The following is a 13,375-nucleotide window of genomic DNA, read 5'->3' on the forward strand; positions in this document are numbered from 1 at the left end:
GCTGCTTTAAGTTAACTTTAGAGTTTCGAATAATAAACTTCAGTGTATTATGGCATAAACACTGATTATTCATTGAATAAAAGAGAAAAAAATCCAGTTTTCTTGAGCTTTCAATTCACGTTTGGCTAGTCCACGCTCAACCAGATGAAACATTAAAATGCTGCTTGTTCAGTAATGTTAATTAGCCTATTTTACAATCATTTTAAACGGAAGGACTTCAGTGCTTCCAATTTTATTTCTGTAAAATGAATTACAAAAATTTGTTTATGTACAATTCTATAAGCGCATATATGTACTGTAATGGCACTTGATTTTTAAAAATTTTAAAGCAAATCTTTCTCGCCATACAGACGTAAACGCCCTGATCCAAGTCACGTGGCTTGTGACGTTGTAAACCAATAAAACGGTCATCACGCGAGATTTGGAGTCCTTCGTTTTCTGATACAGATAGGGTAGAGGTAGAGTCAAATTACCCAATTTAATTATGTTTTTATTGATCGAGCTACATTTATGCACTAATGTGAAGTGTACTACAGCGGACCCGCCTTGAAGAGGTAATTAAATGAGAAGTTAATGAGACTTTAGTAAGAAAAAAATCCTTAAATGTGGCTTTACAGACAAACTATGCTAAACTGCTAACTGTTAGCTAGCCTTGAGCTAAGCAAACACGTGTAACAATACCCCGCGAAATTGATGTTTTAAGCTGGTGGCTGATAAAACTTTAGAGACTTTGCTTGAAATTGATCGCGGTATAGAGTAGTAGTTAAATATTAAAGTTCACTTGTTAAGCTTTTACTTTTGATAGAAACGAGCAGACACGTGGCCTCAGTAATGATTAGCCCATGTCCTGGTACTTCTTTTCACTAATCACATTAATTTTAACTTTCAGGTCTCTAACTAGATAAAGTGGAATGAAGTTGAGCCTCTCAACTTTCAACAACACATATTTAAAGGTAAAACTGCTTACTAGTGGTGTATTATCTTTTACACTAGTCTGCAGTTCGTGTGATGATTTTGTTATCCCTGTCTGAGAAAAAAAAAAGTTGTGGAAAGCAATGGTATCTGATCTACTGCATGTCTTTTAAGTAAAGTCACCGCTCCTAGTTAAACGTTGCTAATGGAAAATGTTGATGCATGTTTCCAGATGTGATCCCACTTAACCAAAAGGGAAAAGACAAAGCGAAAAGGTAAGATACTATGCGGGTTTTGTAATCCATGTTCCCACAGATTCAGTGATGAAAACTGCTGCATAGGAAGTGCCGTCTGATGCGATAACTGACGAACAACAGCTGTTCCGAGAAATCAAAAATATTTTGCTTGTGAGTTTTATGATTGAAGCAGTTGATGATCCTTTTTTTCTCTCTTAAATAAGGGTGCAGCATTAGTAAAGCAAGACCAGAAGATAATGCATGGGTCCCAAAGATGACATGATTGGGTAAATGTCCAAATATTTTCATAAAAAATCCAATATAGATTTGCATAAAGTCACGTCAGTGATGATACAAGTTATCCCTGTCTGAACTTGAGTGTGGAGTTGTGGTAACCTGAGGCTTGACTGAAGACCCCTGTGCTGCACAGGTTTGGCTCTCTGATGACTGTTTATTTAAATCTTGTCCTTTTTGTCACATTACAGGTGGACCGAGAATTGAACCAGTATGGGCTTGGATTAATCCAGAGGTCTGATGCCAAAGACTTTTAAATGTAGAATATGTTAAAAAGAAAACTAAACCAAGTTTTAACTAAACATTTTTAAATGCATTTTTTTCTGCAAGTATTCTGCATTTCTGATGTTCTAAGAGGTTGTTGTAAGTCTGTATGTTGTACAATGATTTAAAAAAAAAAAAAAAAAGCTGAGTCTGAGGTGGTGTTCAGTCTGTGTTGAATCTGTAAGACTTCTTCTTCAAATTTTCTAAAAAGATTTGCTCCTCTTCGAGGAAGTCACGATCCTGTCGAAGAAAGAAAAGGGAGAAATAATAGTTGGTGGCAGAAACATTTTTATCTACTTTGTGTTGAGCAGTATGGCACTATATGCTGTTAACAGGCTAGGAGGGTGTAATAGTGCAGCTAGGACATATACATGTTTATACAGGGGAAAAAGCCCATTTGAATACTGCTTTCTACATAATACTGAGATCAAAACATACAGTTAATGTCGTAGGTTGTTTGCCTTAATCAGACTAATACTGAAATGTTACTGTGGATGTAAACACTAGTTTAATATTGTGAGTTAACTGGTAAGTGGATGTGAGTGTTTATGTAAGTTATAATGTAATTTATGCAATAAAAGTTGAAAATTTTTTGTGTGCTTTTGATGTAAACAGATCTATTCAAACAAAAAGCTTCACTCATAAACGTGATGGGTATTTTGACTTAATGCTTAAAACTGACATGCTAGATGTTTAGAGATCACTTGAAATGAATAGTTGTTATAAAGGTTACTGAACAAGTGTGATCATTTTTTCCCCAAAACTGACAGGATTGTGTAATGATCTAGTTACTGTGAATGTTTTAATTATAACATACTTGATACATCCAGGGCATTGCTTTTAATAAGCCCCTGCAGTGTCAAAACATTCCTGTTTTTGTCCAATTACATTTTCTCCTAAGATGTAATGATGAGCCATGTGAAAATATTCCGATGCCTCCTGAACCATCTTCACAGTGTGAGCAAACTGAATCCTGGCATTGTCTTGGAACATTCCTGTGCTATCTTATTGATGGATAACCTGGTTATTCAGTATAATCAGCTAGTAAGGACACCCTGTTTCTTGGGCACATAACTTAGTTCAATCCAGGCAGCAACATTATTTATGTGGCCAGGTAGTGTGTTAGTATAAAGCCTCCGCTGTGGGGTTTTTCTCAGTACAGATTAAGTCATTTACAAATAACTGAATTGTTTTTCCAGTGTCAGGAACATATGTCGTCAGTAATTTTCATTCTGTCCATTAAACCCATACCATCCTGAGAAGTGTCTAAAGTGGTTACCTTTTCTGCTGTGTACTTCCACAGAGCCAAGCTTGCCTCAAGCACCATGGACTGAGAGTTGGCAACAGAATTAAGGGGAGGGACACTGATGGTTGTCAGCTCAGGGACAGGTAACGCTGAAACTGAGTCTACGGGAAAAAAAAAATCCCAATGTGACATTTAAGAGAAAATATATACATCTTTAAACGTGTGATAACGAGTATGATGGACAGATGTTTGACCTTACCTGGTAAAACAGGTGGAATAATTTGTGGTAGAGGTGAGATAGAAGAGTTTTGTCTCAGCTTTTCTGTGTCCTTTTGCAGATGATTTAACTGCATGCGCTCCTATAACAGTACACATTGATACAAATACAGCCGTCATCTATGAGCTTTGTAAGAGAAGCCTTGTCTGAAAGTCGCTGCTTTCTGCAGTGCATTAGCTGATACACACACCTTCAGGATACGTTGTTCCTGCAACCTCAGATTCTCTGTTTGAGTATGAATATTTTTCAGTCGCACTTCATGCTCCGCCTCCAAACGCTGAGCCTCCTGCAACGCTCGTTCTCCCTCCTCATACTTCTCTGCGGCGAGCTGCAAAGAACACGGATACAAGTCAAACGTTGCTGACCTGGATATTTAACAACGTGCAGGGTTCGGCGTTGTGTTATGTCACCTTGCTGAAGGCCTCAACTTCCTGGGCCCGTGTTTTCAGTCTCATTGCTGTGCTGCTTACTCTCTCCTTCTCTCCGTCCAGCTCCTCTCTTAGCCTCTCCAGAGTCTCTCGCTCCTGGGCCACAGTCATCTCCTTCTGTTTCAGCTCTGCCATACGAAGCTTCAGGTCGGCTTGCTCCTACAGAAGGATCAGTGAATATTACATTTGAGTGTAACTTTGAGGCTGCACACAAATTCGCTTTAGAAATGTAATGAGTATTGCAGATCACCTGTGCCAGAGTGATGATGGAGCCTTCTCTTTTCTCCAAGAGGCTGTTAACATCCCGCTCAGCTCTCTCATGCCTCTGTTTCTCCTGAGCATGGAAATGGGCCCACTCAGCCGCCAGCTTCTTCCTCTCATCTGCACAGTGCTGCATCACTGACTTCTGCTCCTCCAACAACGTGCTCTGAGGGTGAGAAAGATGGAAGAGAGGGGGAGCTTGTAGGTGCATGGGACTGGCGTTAAATTCTGCCCTGGTGTGAATGCCATCCTCACCTTAGCTCTCTCCAGCTCCTCTCTCTCCATGCTGATCTGCATGGTGAGGACACGCCGCTCCTCCTCAAGGGTTCTTTGGATAGACTCTGCTTTGGCCTGCTCTGATGTCACTTTCCAGCGCTCCTGAAACACATTTAAAAGAAATTGGCATCTTCAATATTTATGGGGACGAACATTAGACTTAAGTATTTCAACCTTGACAGGTCACTTTTGAAGACTTTTCATGTGACTTGGCTTTCTTTCTACATTAGATAGACTTGTTTATTTTAAGTCTCCTATCCTTGCTGCTTTGGAACAGACCTGATGCAGGATGACAATCTTGTGTTGAGATTTATTCTTTTGCAACAACTGTTTGGTCTAAGCATTTCTTTGGGCCTGTACTTCATTATTCCTGTTTATTATGTGCAAAGTGATCATTTCATTTAACCCTGTGATGAGCTGGTAACTCATCTATCTGCACAGGCAATGTTTGGAAAGCTACAATATTAAAAAAGTTATACAGAAGAGAACGTTTTTTGCTTCTGAAACTTGTAAAAGACCTAAAATTTTTGGACAGCACTGTTTGTACCTCTGAAGATGATAGCAGGTATCCTAACAAGCAGCGTATGCCCTTAGTGGAAGCCGTGTTTTTACCTCCTCACCTTCTCAATCTGCCTCTGCTGCTCGCTGAGCTGAGTGTCCATCCTGGAAATAATTTCTTTAAGGTAAGCTCTCTCCTCTGCTGTGGCTTTCTGCTGCTGAGCCAGACGGTCCTGCATTGCTGAGATGTGCAGAGTGACCTTAACCCAGTTGCATTAAGAGAACAGTTTTTTGTAGTTTGTATTTTGACCTATTTTTTTACAAAGTGTGTGCATGTGTGTGTGTGTCGGAGGTACTTCGAAGTTGCTCATCTCTGTGCCGTGCTCCTTGCTCCAGGCCGAGAGTGGTGTGCTCGTGTGTGCTCTCCACCCGAGAGGACAGCTCTCCGAGCCGAGAAGAGAACTGCTCCATCTGCTCGATCACCCCTGCTAGAGACCTGGATGATGAGCAGACATAAGAAAATCTTCAAAAGTCTTGACCAGGATTAGTTGGTCAGTTTTTTTTAAGTTGGATATCTGTCATTTTTTTTCCTCTTTCACAATTAGAAACAGGCAATATTAAATGTTTGCCCTCTTGTCCTTTAATGCTGACTCACCTGGTCTGAGATGTTGCACTTGTAACAGCATCAATCTCTTCATCCTTTAGTCTCTTCAGTCTCTGCAGCTGGTCTTCGTGATCTTTCTTCATCTCCAAGATAGATTTTCTGGACAGCAAACACAAATGTAATATGCACATTGCTACTGTTTTTGACTCAGGGTTTTGTTCTAAAAAAGTTCTAGGGTTTACCTCTGGAGATCTCGAAGTCTCTCCACCTCGCAGTCTCTGTCCTCTTGAGCCTGGGCCAGTTTTCGATGATACTGAGCCTGCAGCGCTGAGCGTTCCTCCTCAGCCGATCGCGTTAATGTGGCCATCCGTTCCCATAAGTCTTCACACTCGAGCTGTGCTCGTGTCTCCCTCTGGGTTGCTGACTCCTCCAGCAGCTTCACACGAGCCCTGAAGACACACAAAGACTTAAGCAAACAGACTAACATAATATACGTAGGAGAATTTCATATGTGGGTGTATGCACATGAATGCTGCACATTTGTGCTGTCTAGGCATAAAACTACTTGTGTGTGTTCTCCATGAGCTCCATATCCTGTTTATGTCGCTGCTGGATATTCTCTAGCATCAACTGGCTTTGGTCTCGCTCCAGCTGTAGAATTTTTATCTAGATGATGACACAAGCATGCTTTAAGCTGAGCAAGTCCATCAAAGTGACAAAATAAGTCCAAGTATCTAATTAAAAAAAAAACAAAAAAACTACACACCTTTCCCTCTAACTGGACGATGCGGGCTTGTAAAGCTTGATAATCTCTAGCTTGTTGTTCATCACCTTTAAGCCCCTGCTGGTTCCCAGCATCAGGAACACCTAGACCCAGCAGCTGAGACTGCAACATCTTTGGAGAAAGAGAAGTCAAAACCAAGAACAAACAAGGTGCATCTGGTGAAAATATCCTTAGGTTGAGAACAATAAGTAGGTCTTCACCTGCTGTTGTAGCAGCAGCTTCTGCACACTGTCTGCTGTGTGAGCCACCTGTTCAGAGGAAGACGAGGGATTTGAGAAAGAAACATTTTCGCTTATGATGATAAGGTCTTTATTTGAAATGATAGCAGTACCTGTTGTTGGACTGCAGCTGATGTGTTTAATATTTGGCTTTGATGTGGATCTGCAAGGAGGTAAATAAGCATAAATAACAATTATGCTAAGATGTTAATAATTAATATGAAAACAGAGAAAAGTGAGGCTATCATTCGTCACTCACGTCCCTGCAAATACATACGCCACATTGAGCCAGGCTGTATAGCAGACAAAACGCTGGGTAATGATGGCTGTTGCAGGGTTTCATCAGAAGCCTGACTGGGCTCCGTTAACCCCACGGATTCCTTAATGGATGAAAAATGGGGGGTTTTGGACTGAGGCTGGAGGTAGCTAATGCTAGCAGAAGATTCTGGCAATGGGCTAGTAACCTGAGCAGGGCAATCTGAGGGATGAAATGAACTAAGAGTTTGTTCAGAGTCTGTTTCAGCACAGGGAGCAGTCGGTGAGGGAGATATCAGAGTAGAAGGAAGGTAATGCTGAGCTGTAGGAGTAGATTTGTTAGCGGTATAAGGAGACGGTGGTGGAGTTAAGATGAAATTAATAGGATCTATATGAGCGGAGGACACCAGGAGGAAAGATGTTAGGCATGACAAGATAAAAGATGAGATTACTGTATCTGCAGCATAATGCAAGTATAAAATGAGAATGCCAAAAGCAAAGTGTTGCCACATGACTTTGAAAACATGAATGTAGAGCAGTCTAATTGAATCATTTTTTAAAAGCAGATGATCAAGAGCCAGATTTAAATACCTTGTGAGGGCCTCTCCTCTCTGACAGGGGTTGAATGAGCTGCAGGGCTGTAAGAAAATGCAATTTAGCAAAACTGTTTGGAAAATACAACTTAGATGGATTTACTGGATCTACAAAACACAAATCTTACCTAGTAGCTTTAATGGATGGAAGCGTGTCTTCTTTGCTTCTGGGAGTTTTTGTTCCGTCTTGGATACTGAAGAGAAAATCATGTTATTATCTATTATTGAGAAACATTTATTTCTGTCAGCATGTTGCCTGGTCCTCTGTGTGGAGTACCTAAGAATTGACTCAAGTTCGACTTTTTCTTCCTCGTGTTTAGAAGTTTGTGCCTCTGTCTTTAACATCTTTTTCCTGCTCAGTGCCCCAACTAACCACTCATCGTCTTCCTTCGTGTGCTTGGAAGTTTTGGACTCTGCATTTAATGTGGACAGAGCCTTCTTCCTGCTCAATGCCCCAGATAACCAGTCTTCATCCTCCTCCTCCTCCTTCCTCTGACCTTTAGAAATCTCTGGTTTGGCTTGTTTAGTCTCAGTTTGTGTGTCTGCTGCTATTGTTGCAACAGATGCCATTTGACTTCCAGTCAACGAAGGCTTTCTCTCCAACACAGGGGAGGAAGGAGCCTTTGGAGAATCTACGGACGGTTTCATCTCTTTGGGACCATCCTCTAGATAATCGGGTTCATCGTTTGCCTTGAGGCCGAGCCAGTCGGCTGAGTTTCGGTGTCGGCTGAAGGTGGGAGTGGTCGGTTTTGATTTCTTCTCTGGGGTGGAGGCGCTAATATCCTCTGTCGAAAATCTGATCAAGAGAAAACAAACTAATCTGTTTATTAATCCTATAATTGAGAATGACAGAAAGCTGTTAAAGTAGGACCGACCTGACAGACTGTCTGCGGGACTGGCGACCCTCAAGAGTGGACCCCAAAGTGGGCTGATAGGACCCGAATGTAAGGTCCTCCTGTTTCTCTTGAGGTGGAGGCTGCTCCTTCTTCTCACCCGCGGATAGTTGCTCTAGAGGACGTGTGGAAGAGAAACTCTCCAGAATATCATCAATTTTAGTGCGAGGTCTCCGAGGGGCATCGCTCCTGGAAGTAGTACGGAACGGAAATGAGAAATAATGATAGGACACAAAGCTATCCTTGTAAAATATTGTCAAGGTTTGGCTTTGTTTTTTAGCTGCGCACCAAAGCCCAAAGCACACAGTAATTATTTATTATTTGAGAGCTATAAATACGAACAACGATGAGAGTGAGAAAGACAAAATGAAAACAGAGCTGGTACTTCTCCTTTGTAGACCAAAGTGGAGCCTCGTTTTTCTTTAGCTTGGTTTTATCACTGTCAAATCCTAGAGTACCCATTAGGTCGTCGTCATCATCGTTAAAGGACAACAAACCTTTCTTTGATGGCTGTTCTGTTGAGCAAAAATGAAACAGGCTCTGTCAGAATGTGGCGATTATTTGTGAAAATGTAAGAAAAAACTCTTGGAAAATCTGTGTCTTACTTGTTTCATTCTTCAGGATGGGAGATCCTGATGCTGAAGTGGATGGTACAGATTTTTCAGGTTTGGTCTGTCTAGGATTAGGTTCATGCTTGGTTTCATCTGGAAGCAAGTCATCAAGCAGATCATTCAGGGGGTCATCTGTATCTGCAGAGGAAATATGATATTTTTCAATGTTTTCGGGCTATTTCTGCACATTAATAAGACAGTATTATAAACAGTGGCAGGTAAAGGTTTGACAAGCCGTTGGTCAGTTAAAGGCCTTGAGGTTGTAAGGCCTTGAGTCAACAATGAAACTTTCATTTCCAACGTTCTATTTAATAAAATAGTATAATTTAATAATATAACGTGTAATCTCTCCCAGTTGTGTCTCATAAATCATTTGTTAGGAAACTGAAGAACTCTAAAGTGACTGAAAGCTGTAATAGCTGCAAAAAAGGGATGCCAATAACAAAAATCTACACAAGGCACCTAAACTTCTGATGTACTGGAGCTCCTTTATCTTTTTTTGTATTTTTTTAAGACTGCACATTTTGCGGTAACCTTTTATTTGAAGAAAACTTTCTAAAACGTTCAATCTGTCCATTTTTGTTAACTTATTTAACATTTCATTAAATTTTATTCTATTCCACTCGTGTCCGTAATGGCCTAAATGTGGAAATGTTAACTACTGTACCTTTGATATCTGATGTCTGACCATGACTCTCATCGCCATCATCTGAGTTTGAGCAGCAAAGTGGTACAAGTAAACAAAGCCATCAGTCAGAAGTAAAATCACTCTTTTATTAGATTGTAGAAAGGTCAGGTGAGCCTCAGGTGTGTGTGTGTGTGTGTGACGTGGGGGATCCCTTACCAAAGAAGGTAAATTTCTTGTGGTTATGCGAGTTTGACTTCTGCCCTCCTCCAGTTGGTTTAGCTGAGCACGAGGAAAAAGACAAATCCGATTCTGATTGTTACAATTAACATAAACTTTAAAGCTGGTAGTACTGTGAAGCTAATAATTATTTATGTACGAAGACTGGACTGAATTACCTTTTCCCTCTGGATTTGCATTATTTTCCAACACAGCAGAATCCTTCTTTGTACCCTCATTAAATGACTTTGTTTGTGCAGGAGTTGTGCTGGGTTTTTTTTTTGATGCAAAAAGGCTGGCCTCCATATCATCGATGTCCTGCACAAAGACAACACAGTGAACTTAAAACAATGCAGAAACACAACAACAGTCACATTTGTTTCTTTTGTGTTACTCATTTCATAATGATCTACCTCCATGTTTTTCAGCATGTCACTGGGATCAGCTGTTGAAACATCTGAGTCCTTGAATGGAAATAGAAATAATAACAATGAGACAACATAAAAACACTAAAAGAAAAGACAGACTAAAAGCAACCCTTAACCATATTTTCCCTTATACCTCAAAGTCCACACCGTCCCTCTTCACCTCCTCCGTTAGCATACTGAACATGTTATTAGCATCAGATGAGCTGGAATCACAAACAAGAACAACGAAGTAACCCACAACCACTGGGAAGGTGATGCTTTATAAATGGTAGTATGTCCCGTGTGAAAACTTCTAACTTACCGATTTAGTGGCCTGCTGCGATTTCCTTTAGATCGAAGTGGCTGTTCTGATGGATAATTTGGTAGATGAAAATATCATAACACTCTAACAATGTTAAAACCACAATGATACTGATTATATTCTAAATCGCAATACTAAAAGGATTGCAGAACTTTGCTTACTTACTTTCATCATCAAATAGACTTTCAAGCAAATCATCCTCTCCAAACAGACCTTAAAGGAAGCCATATAGGATATTAAAAAAGAGACACTTTGTGCTTTTCTCTGTATAGACACAACATTATAACTTCAACTTTAACACAAACAAAAATGTAACCAAATATGTTCACTCACTGGCCACTTGATTATGCACACATGCTCAATTTCTCAATCAGCTGCCACATTCAGATGGTAGAATTTAGTGTAAAGAACATAATGGATCCATCCGGCCTCGTCAGTTTAGGCTACTGGTGGTGTAATGGTGTAAAAAATATTTTCCTGGCACATTTTGAGCCCCTTAGTGCAAACTGATCATCATCAGCCTGTCTGGTTATTATTGCTGATCACATCCATCCCTTTCTGACCACAGTGTACACATCTTCTGATGGCTACATCCTGCAATATAATGCACCATGTCACAAAGCTCCAAGCATCTCTAGCTGGTTTCTTGAACTGACAATGAGTTTGCTGTACTCCAATGGCCTCTACAGGCACCATGATAAGATTCTCATCATGGATGTGTAGTAGACAAATCTGCATCCAAAATCTCAGGAATGTTTCCAACACCTTGCTGAATTTATGCCATGAAGAAGTAAAGCACGTCCAAAGGTAAAAAGGGGTTCAACCCCATAGTAACAAGGTGTACCCAATAAAGTGGCCAGCGAGTAGATATACATACACACTGTATGTTAAGATACTCCACTCGGGTTGTCAGTTTTGCTGCAAAAATAGCAAATAATATAATATTAACTACTATCTTAAGGGAGGTGGCAAATGTCAAAGTAACCTTTATGTAAATACCAGAGTACAGGTGTACCCAGCATAACATTGCACTGAAAATGTTATAACTGATCAGTGTATTTCACCTTTATTTAATTAACCTTTATTTAATTTAAAGTCCTCGGGACCCACTTCACCGCATGCTTTACAGTTAACCCTACTTTAACAAATCTGAACAAAATGCATGGCTCGTTAACAGGCTTGCAAAGAACTTGATGAGGGAGTTCATTAATCTGAATTAAGTATGTTGGAGTAGGAACACATCTAAAACATTATGGGGAGAAAATCCGTTTATAAACAGCCTTAAAGAACACAGCTTACTTACTTGCAGGGGTTTTAGCTTTTGGTTTTGTTGCCTGCGAACAGAGAAAACTAATGAATCACGTTGTACATAAATCATATAACTCCAAGTCAACCACAAATGGGGAAAAAATATCCGTTATTTAAAGTCCTAAATTCCGTTTAATGTGTAAAGAATATGCATTATTAATATGAGTACCTCTGTCGGTAGTTTGACTTACCATGTTAAATCTCTGCAGGTAGCGGTAGGACTTGAGGTTAGACAGCAAGCTAATGCTAGCTAAATCTGTTTAGGCGTCTCCTGTTTCCATTGGTAACCAGTCCGTTACAATATTTTTTCTGTTAACAATTCAAAACTATTGTAGCTGATACGTTTAATTCAAACTGGAAAAAAGGGACATGATTAAGCACCAAGCAAAGGGTAGATATTGACTTTAAAAAAAAAGGTTTTCAGCTGACTTCAAGTAACCTAAAGGTGAAAAGATTATTAGACACCACATTTACCTTAGTTAGTATACCTCAGTTCATTAGGTCATCTGGTTAAATTTTCATTATTATAGTCAAATAGCCCTAAATAAGGCGAAAACCACGAGCTCCTATGCTAGAATCACTCAGCGGGAACACCATAATCATACCAGCCGGCAAAATACAGACTTCCTGTTTACTGTTTGCGTTGCATTGTGGGTACAGTAGTTTAAATTAACTCTGAACAGAATGACTTTTCAGAGAAATTGTAACATTTGGACAGCGTTTAAAATAAAATTTGATTATCCTAAATACTATTAGGCATTTTTTCCTGCTCGAAAAGCCTTTATCGAAATTTACTCCAGTGGTTCACCAGCAGGTGGCATCAGAACTCAGAGAATTAGCTAAAGGAAATAATTACAATTTAACAGAATAATTTATTTCCAGTGTTTACATCTGTGAGCTCTAAGCCTGATGTTGAATATCAAGTCGGTGATAATAGACAAATCCCAATTTAGTAACCTTGTTGTTTGTCCAACATAATCAAAAACATGCTAAAACATGCTTTAATATCATTAAATAAAACTGTGGCACAGAAATGTATTGCACCGCTTTATTCAATAGCTGGGCTGACAGAATGAGACAAACATAGCTGTAAGGTTCACAGGTTGGCTCTAAAAGCCATATTCAGCACAATACATGACTTAACCTTTTAGAAAACAGGACACTTAAGTTATACTCCAATGAATACACTTCTTCTCTTTTGCATACATTTAACAAAAAGTCACCTGATTTCTCAAAAACAGAGAATCATTATAAATATTCAGGTGTTATTACATGTTGAGGCACATTTTTGTCACCTTAAAGGTCAGGTCAGGTCAGGTTAGCACACTTCCAACAGGTTATGCTGCCCAAAGTGCTTTACAAACAACAACACATCTAAAATAAAATAAAGTGAAGAATAATAGAGCAATAAAATGAAGCAATACAATAGAGCAATTAAAATAATTAAAAACAAATTAAAAACAACTAAGACAACACAGACTAGGACAGTTGAAAAAGAAAAATGTTTAGGTCAACTTGTGATAAAAGCCAGTCAATAACAACGTGTCTTCAAGAGAAATTTAAAATGTTCCAGTGACTGTGCAGATCTAACACTGAGAGGGAGGTTGTTCCAGAGTCTGGGACCTGCCACAAAAAAGGCTTCGTCACCTTGAGACTTAAAATTGGTTCTTGGAAGGTTAACATCAAGCTGGGAGTTGGATCTCATGGATCATGCATGGAGCATGAATAAATAGGAGCTCAGACAGGTAAGAAGAGCTGATAGACTCCTTTAGTGCTTTAAAAACAAAAAGCAGGATTTTGAATTGGATCCTGTAAGAAACAGGACGCCAGTGCAGAGATGCCAA

General features: G+C 39.6%; 1 protein-coding gene, 1 long non-coding RNA gene and 2 other non-coding genes across 6 annotated transcripts; 3 read left to right on the top strand and 1 right to left on the bottom strand.

Annotated features, from left to right (window-relative positions):
* The first annotated feature begins 396 nt into the window (after positions 1 to 396).
* LOC121651983 lies at positions 397 to 2,297 on the top strand. 2 transcript variants are annotated; one of them, XR_006012548.1, is made up of 5 exons: positions 397 to 554; positions 890 to 953; positions 1,145 to 1,187; positions 1,373 to 1,435; positions 1,634 to 2,297. It is a non-coding gene; the product is annotated as an uncharacterized LOC121651983 (long non-coding RNA). The 2 variants fall into 2 exon arrangements; XR_006012549.1 differs by having other exon boundaries at positions 408 to 584.
* LOC121634795 lies at positions 1,229 to 1,300 on the top strand. The gene has a single exon (XR_006009298.1). It is a non-coding gene; the product is annotated as a small nucleolar RNA SNORD49 (small nucleolar RNA).
* LOC121634789 lies at positions 1,486 to 1,555 on the top strand. Its single transcript, XR_006009297.1, has one exon. It is a non-coding gene; the product is annotated as a small nucleolar RNA R38 (small nucleolar RNA).
* On the bottom strand, positions 1,770 to 12,148 carry LOC121651966 (fas-binding factor 1 homolog). Of its 2 annotated transcripts, XM_042004465.1 has the most exons (31): positions 12,006 to 12,148; positions 11,723 to 11,885; positions 11,527 to 11,557; positions 10,389 to 10,436; positions 10,224 to 10,269; positions 10,056 to 10,125; positions 9,908 to 9,958; positions 9,674 to 9,812; positions 9,495 to 9,557; positions 9,318 to 9,359; positions 8,645 to 8,788; positions 8,425 to 8,554; positions 8,022 to 8,228; positions 7,424 to 7,942; positions 7,275 to 7,340; positions 7,145 to 7,191; positions 6,412 to 6,461; positions 6,281 to 6,328; positions 6,063 to 6,191; positions 5,862 to 5,962; positions 5,539 to 5,745; positions 5,348 to 5,455; positions 5,049 to 5,188; positions 4,815 to 4,933; positions 4,174 to 4,296; positions 3,908 to 4,084; positions 3,640 to 3,816; positions 3,420 to 3,557; positions 3,212 to 3,311; positions 2,986 to 3,113; positions 1,770 to 1,946 (listed from the first exon to the last, which is right to left on the bottom strand). In XM_042004465.1, the coding sequence occupies exons 2-31, from the start codon at positions 11,723 to 11,725 to the stop codon at positions 1,869 to 1,871; spliced, it is 3,429 nt and encodes a 1,142-aa protein (XP_041860399.1). In that variant the 5' UTR covers positions 11,726 to 11,885; positions 12,006 to 12,148; the 3' UTR covers positions 1,770 to 1,868. The 2 variants fall into 2 exon arrangements, with proteins under 2 accessions (XP_041860399.1, XP_041860390.1); XM_042004456.1 differs by having other exon boundaries at positions 11,723 to 12,148.
* Between the last annotated feature and the right edge of the window lie 1,227 nt (positions 12,149 to 13,375).

Source organism: Melanotaenia boesemani, chromosome 2 (assembly GCF_017639745.1).
Source record: "Melanotaenia boesemani isolate fMelBoe1 chromosome 2, fMelBoe1.pri, whole genome shotgun sequence".
NCBI lineage: Eukaryota > Metazoa > Chordata > Actinopteri > Atheriniformes > Melanotaeniidae > Melanotaenia > Melanotaenia boesemani.

Coding starts and splice junctions, on each gene's coding strand:
- LOC121651966 (XM_042004465.1), bottom strand. Junction 9,813..9,907: donor ACATGCTGAAAAACATGGAG/GTAGATCATTAT, acceptor GTCTTTGTGCAG/GACATCGATGATATGGAGGC. Junction 3,817..3,907: donor CCATCATCACTCTGGCACAG/GTGATCTGCAAT, acceptor ATCCTTCTGTAG/GAGCAAGCCGACCTGAAGCT.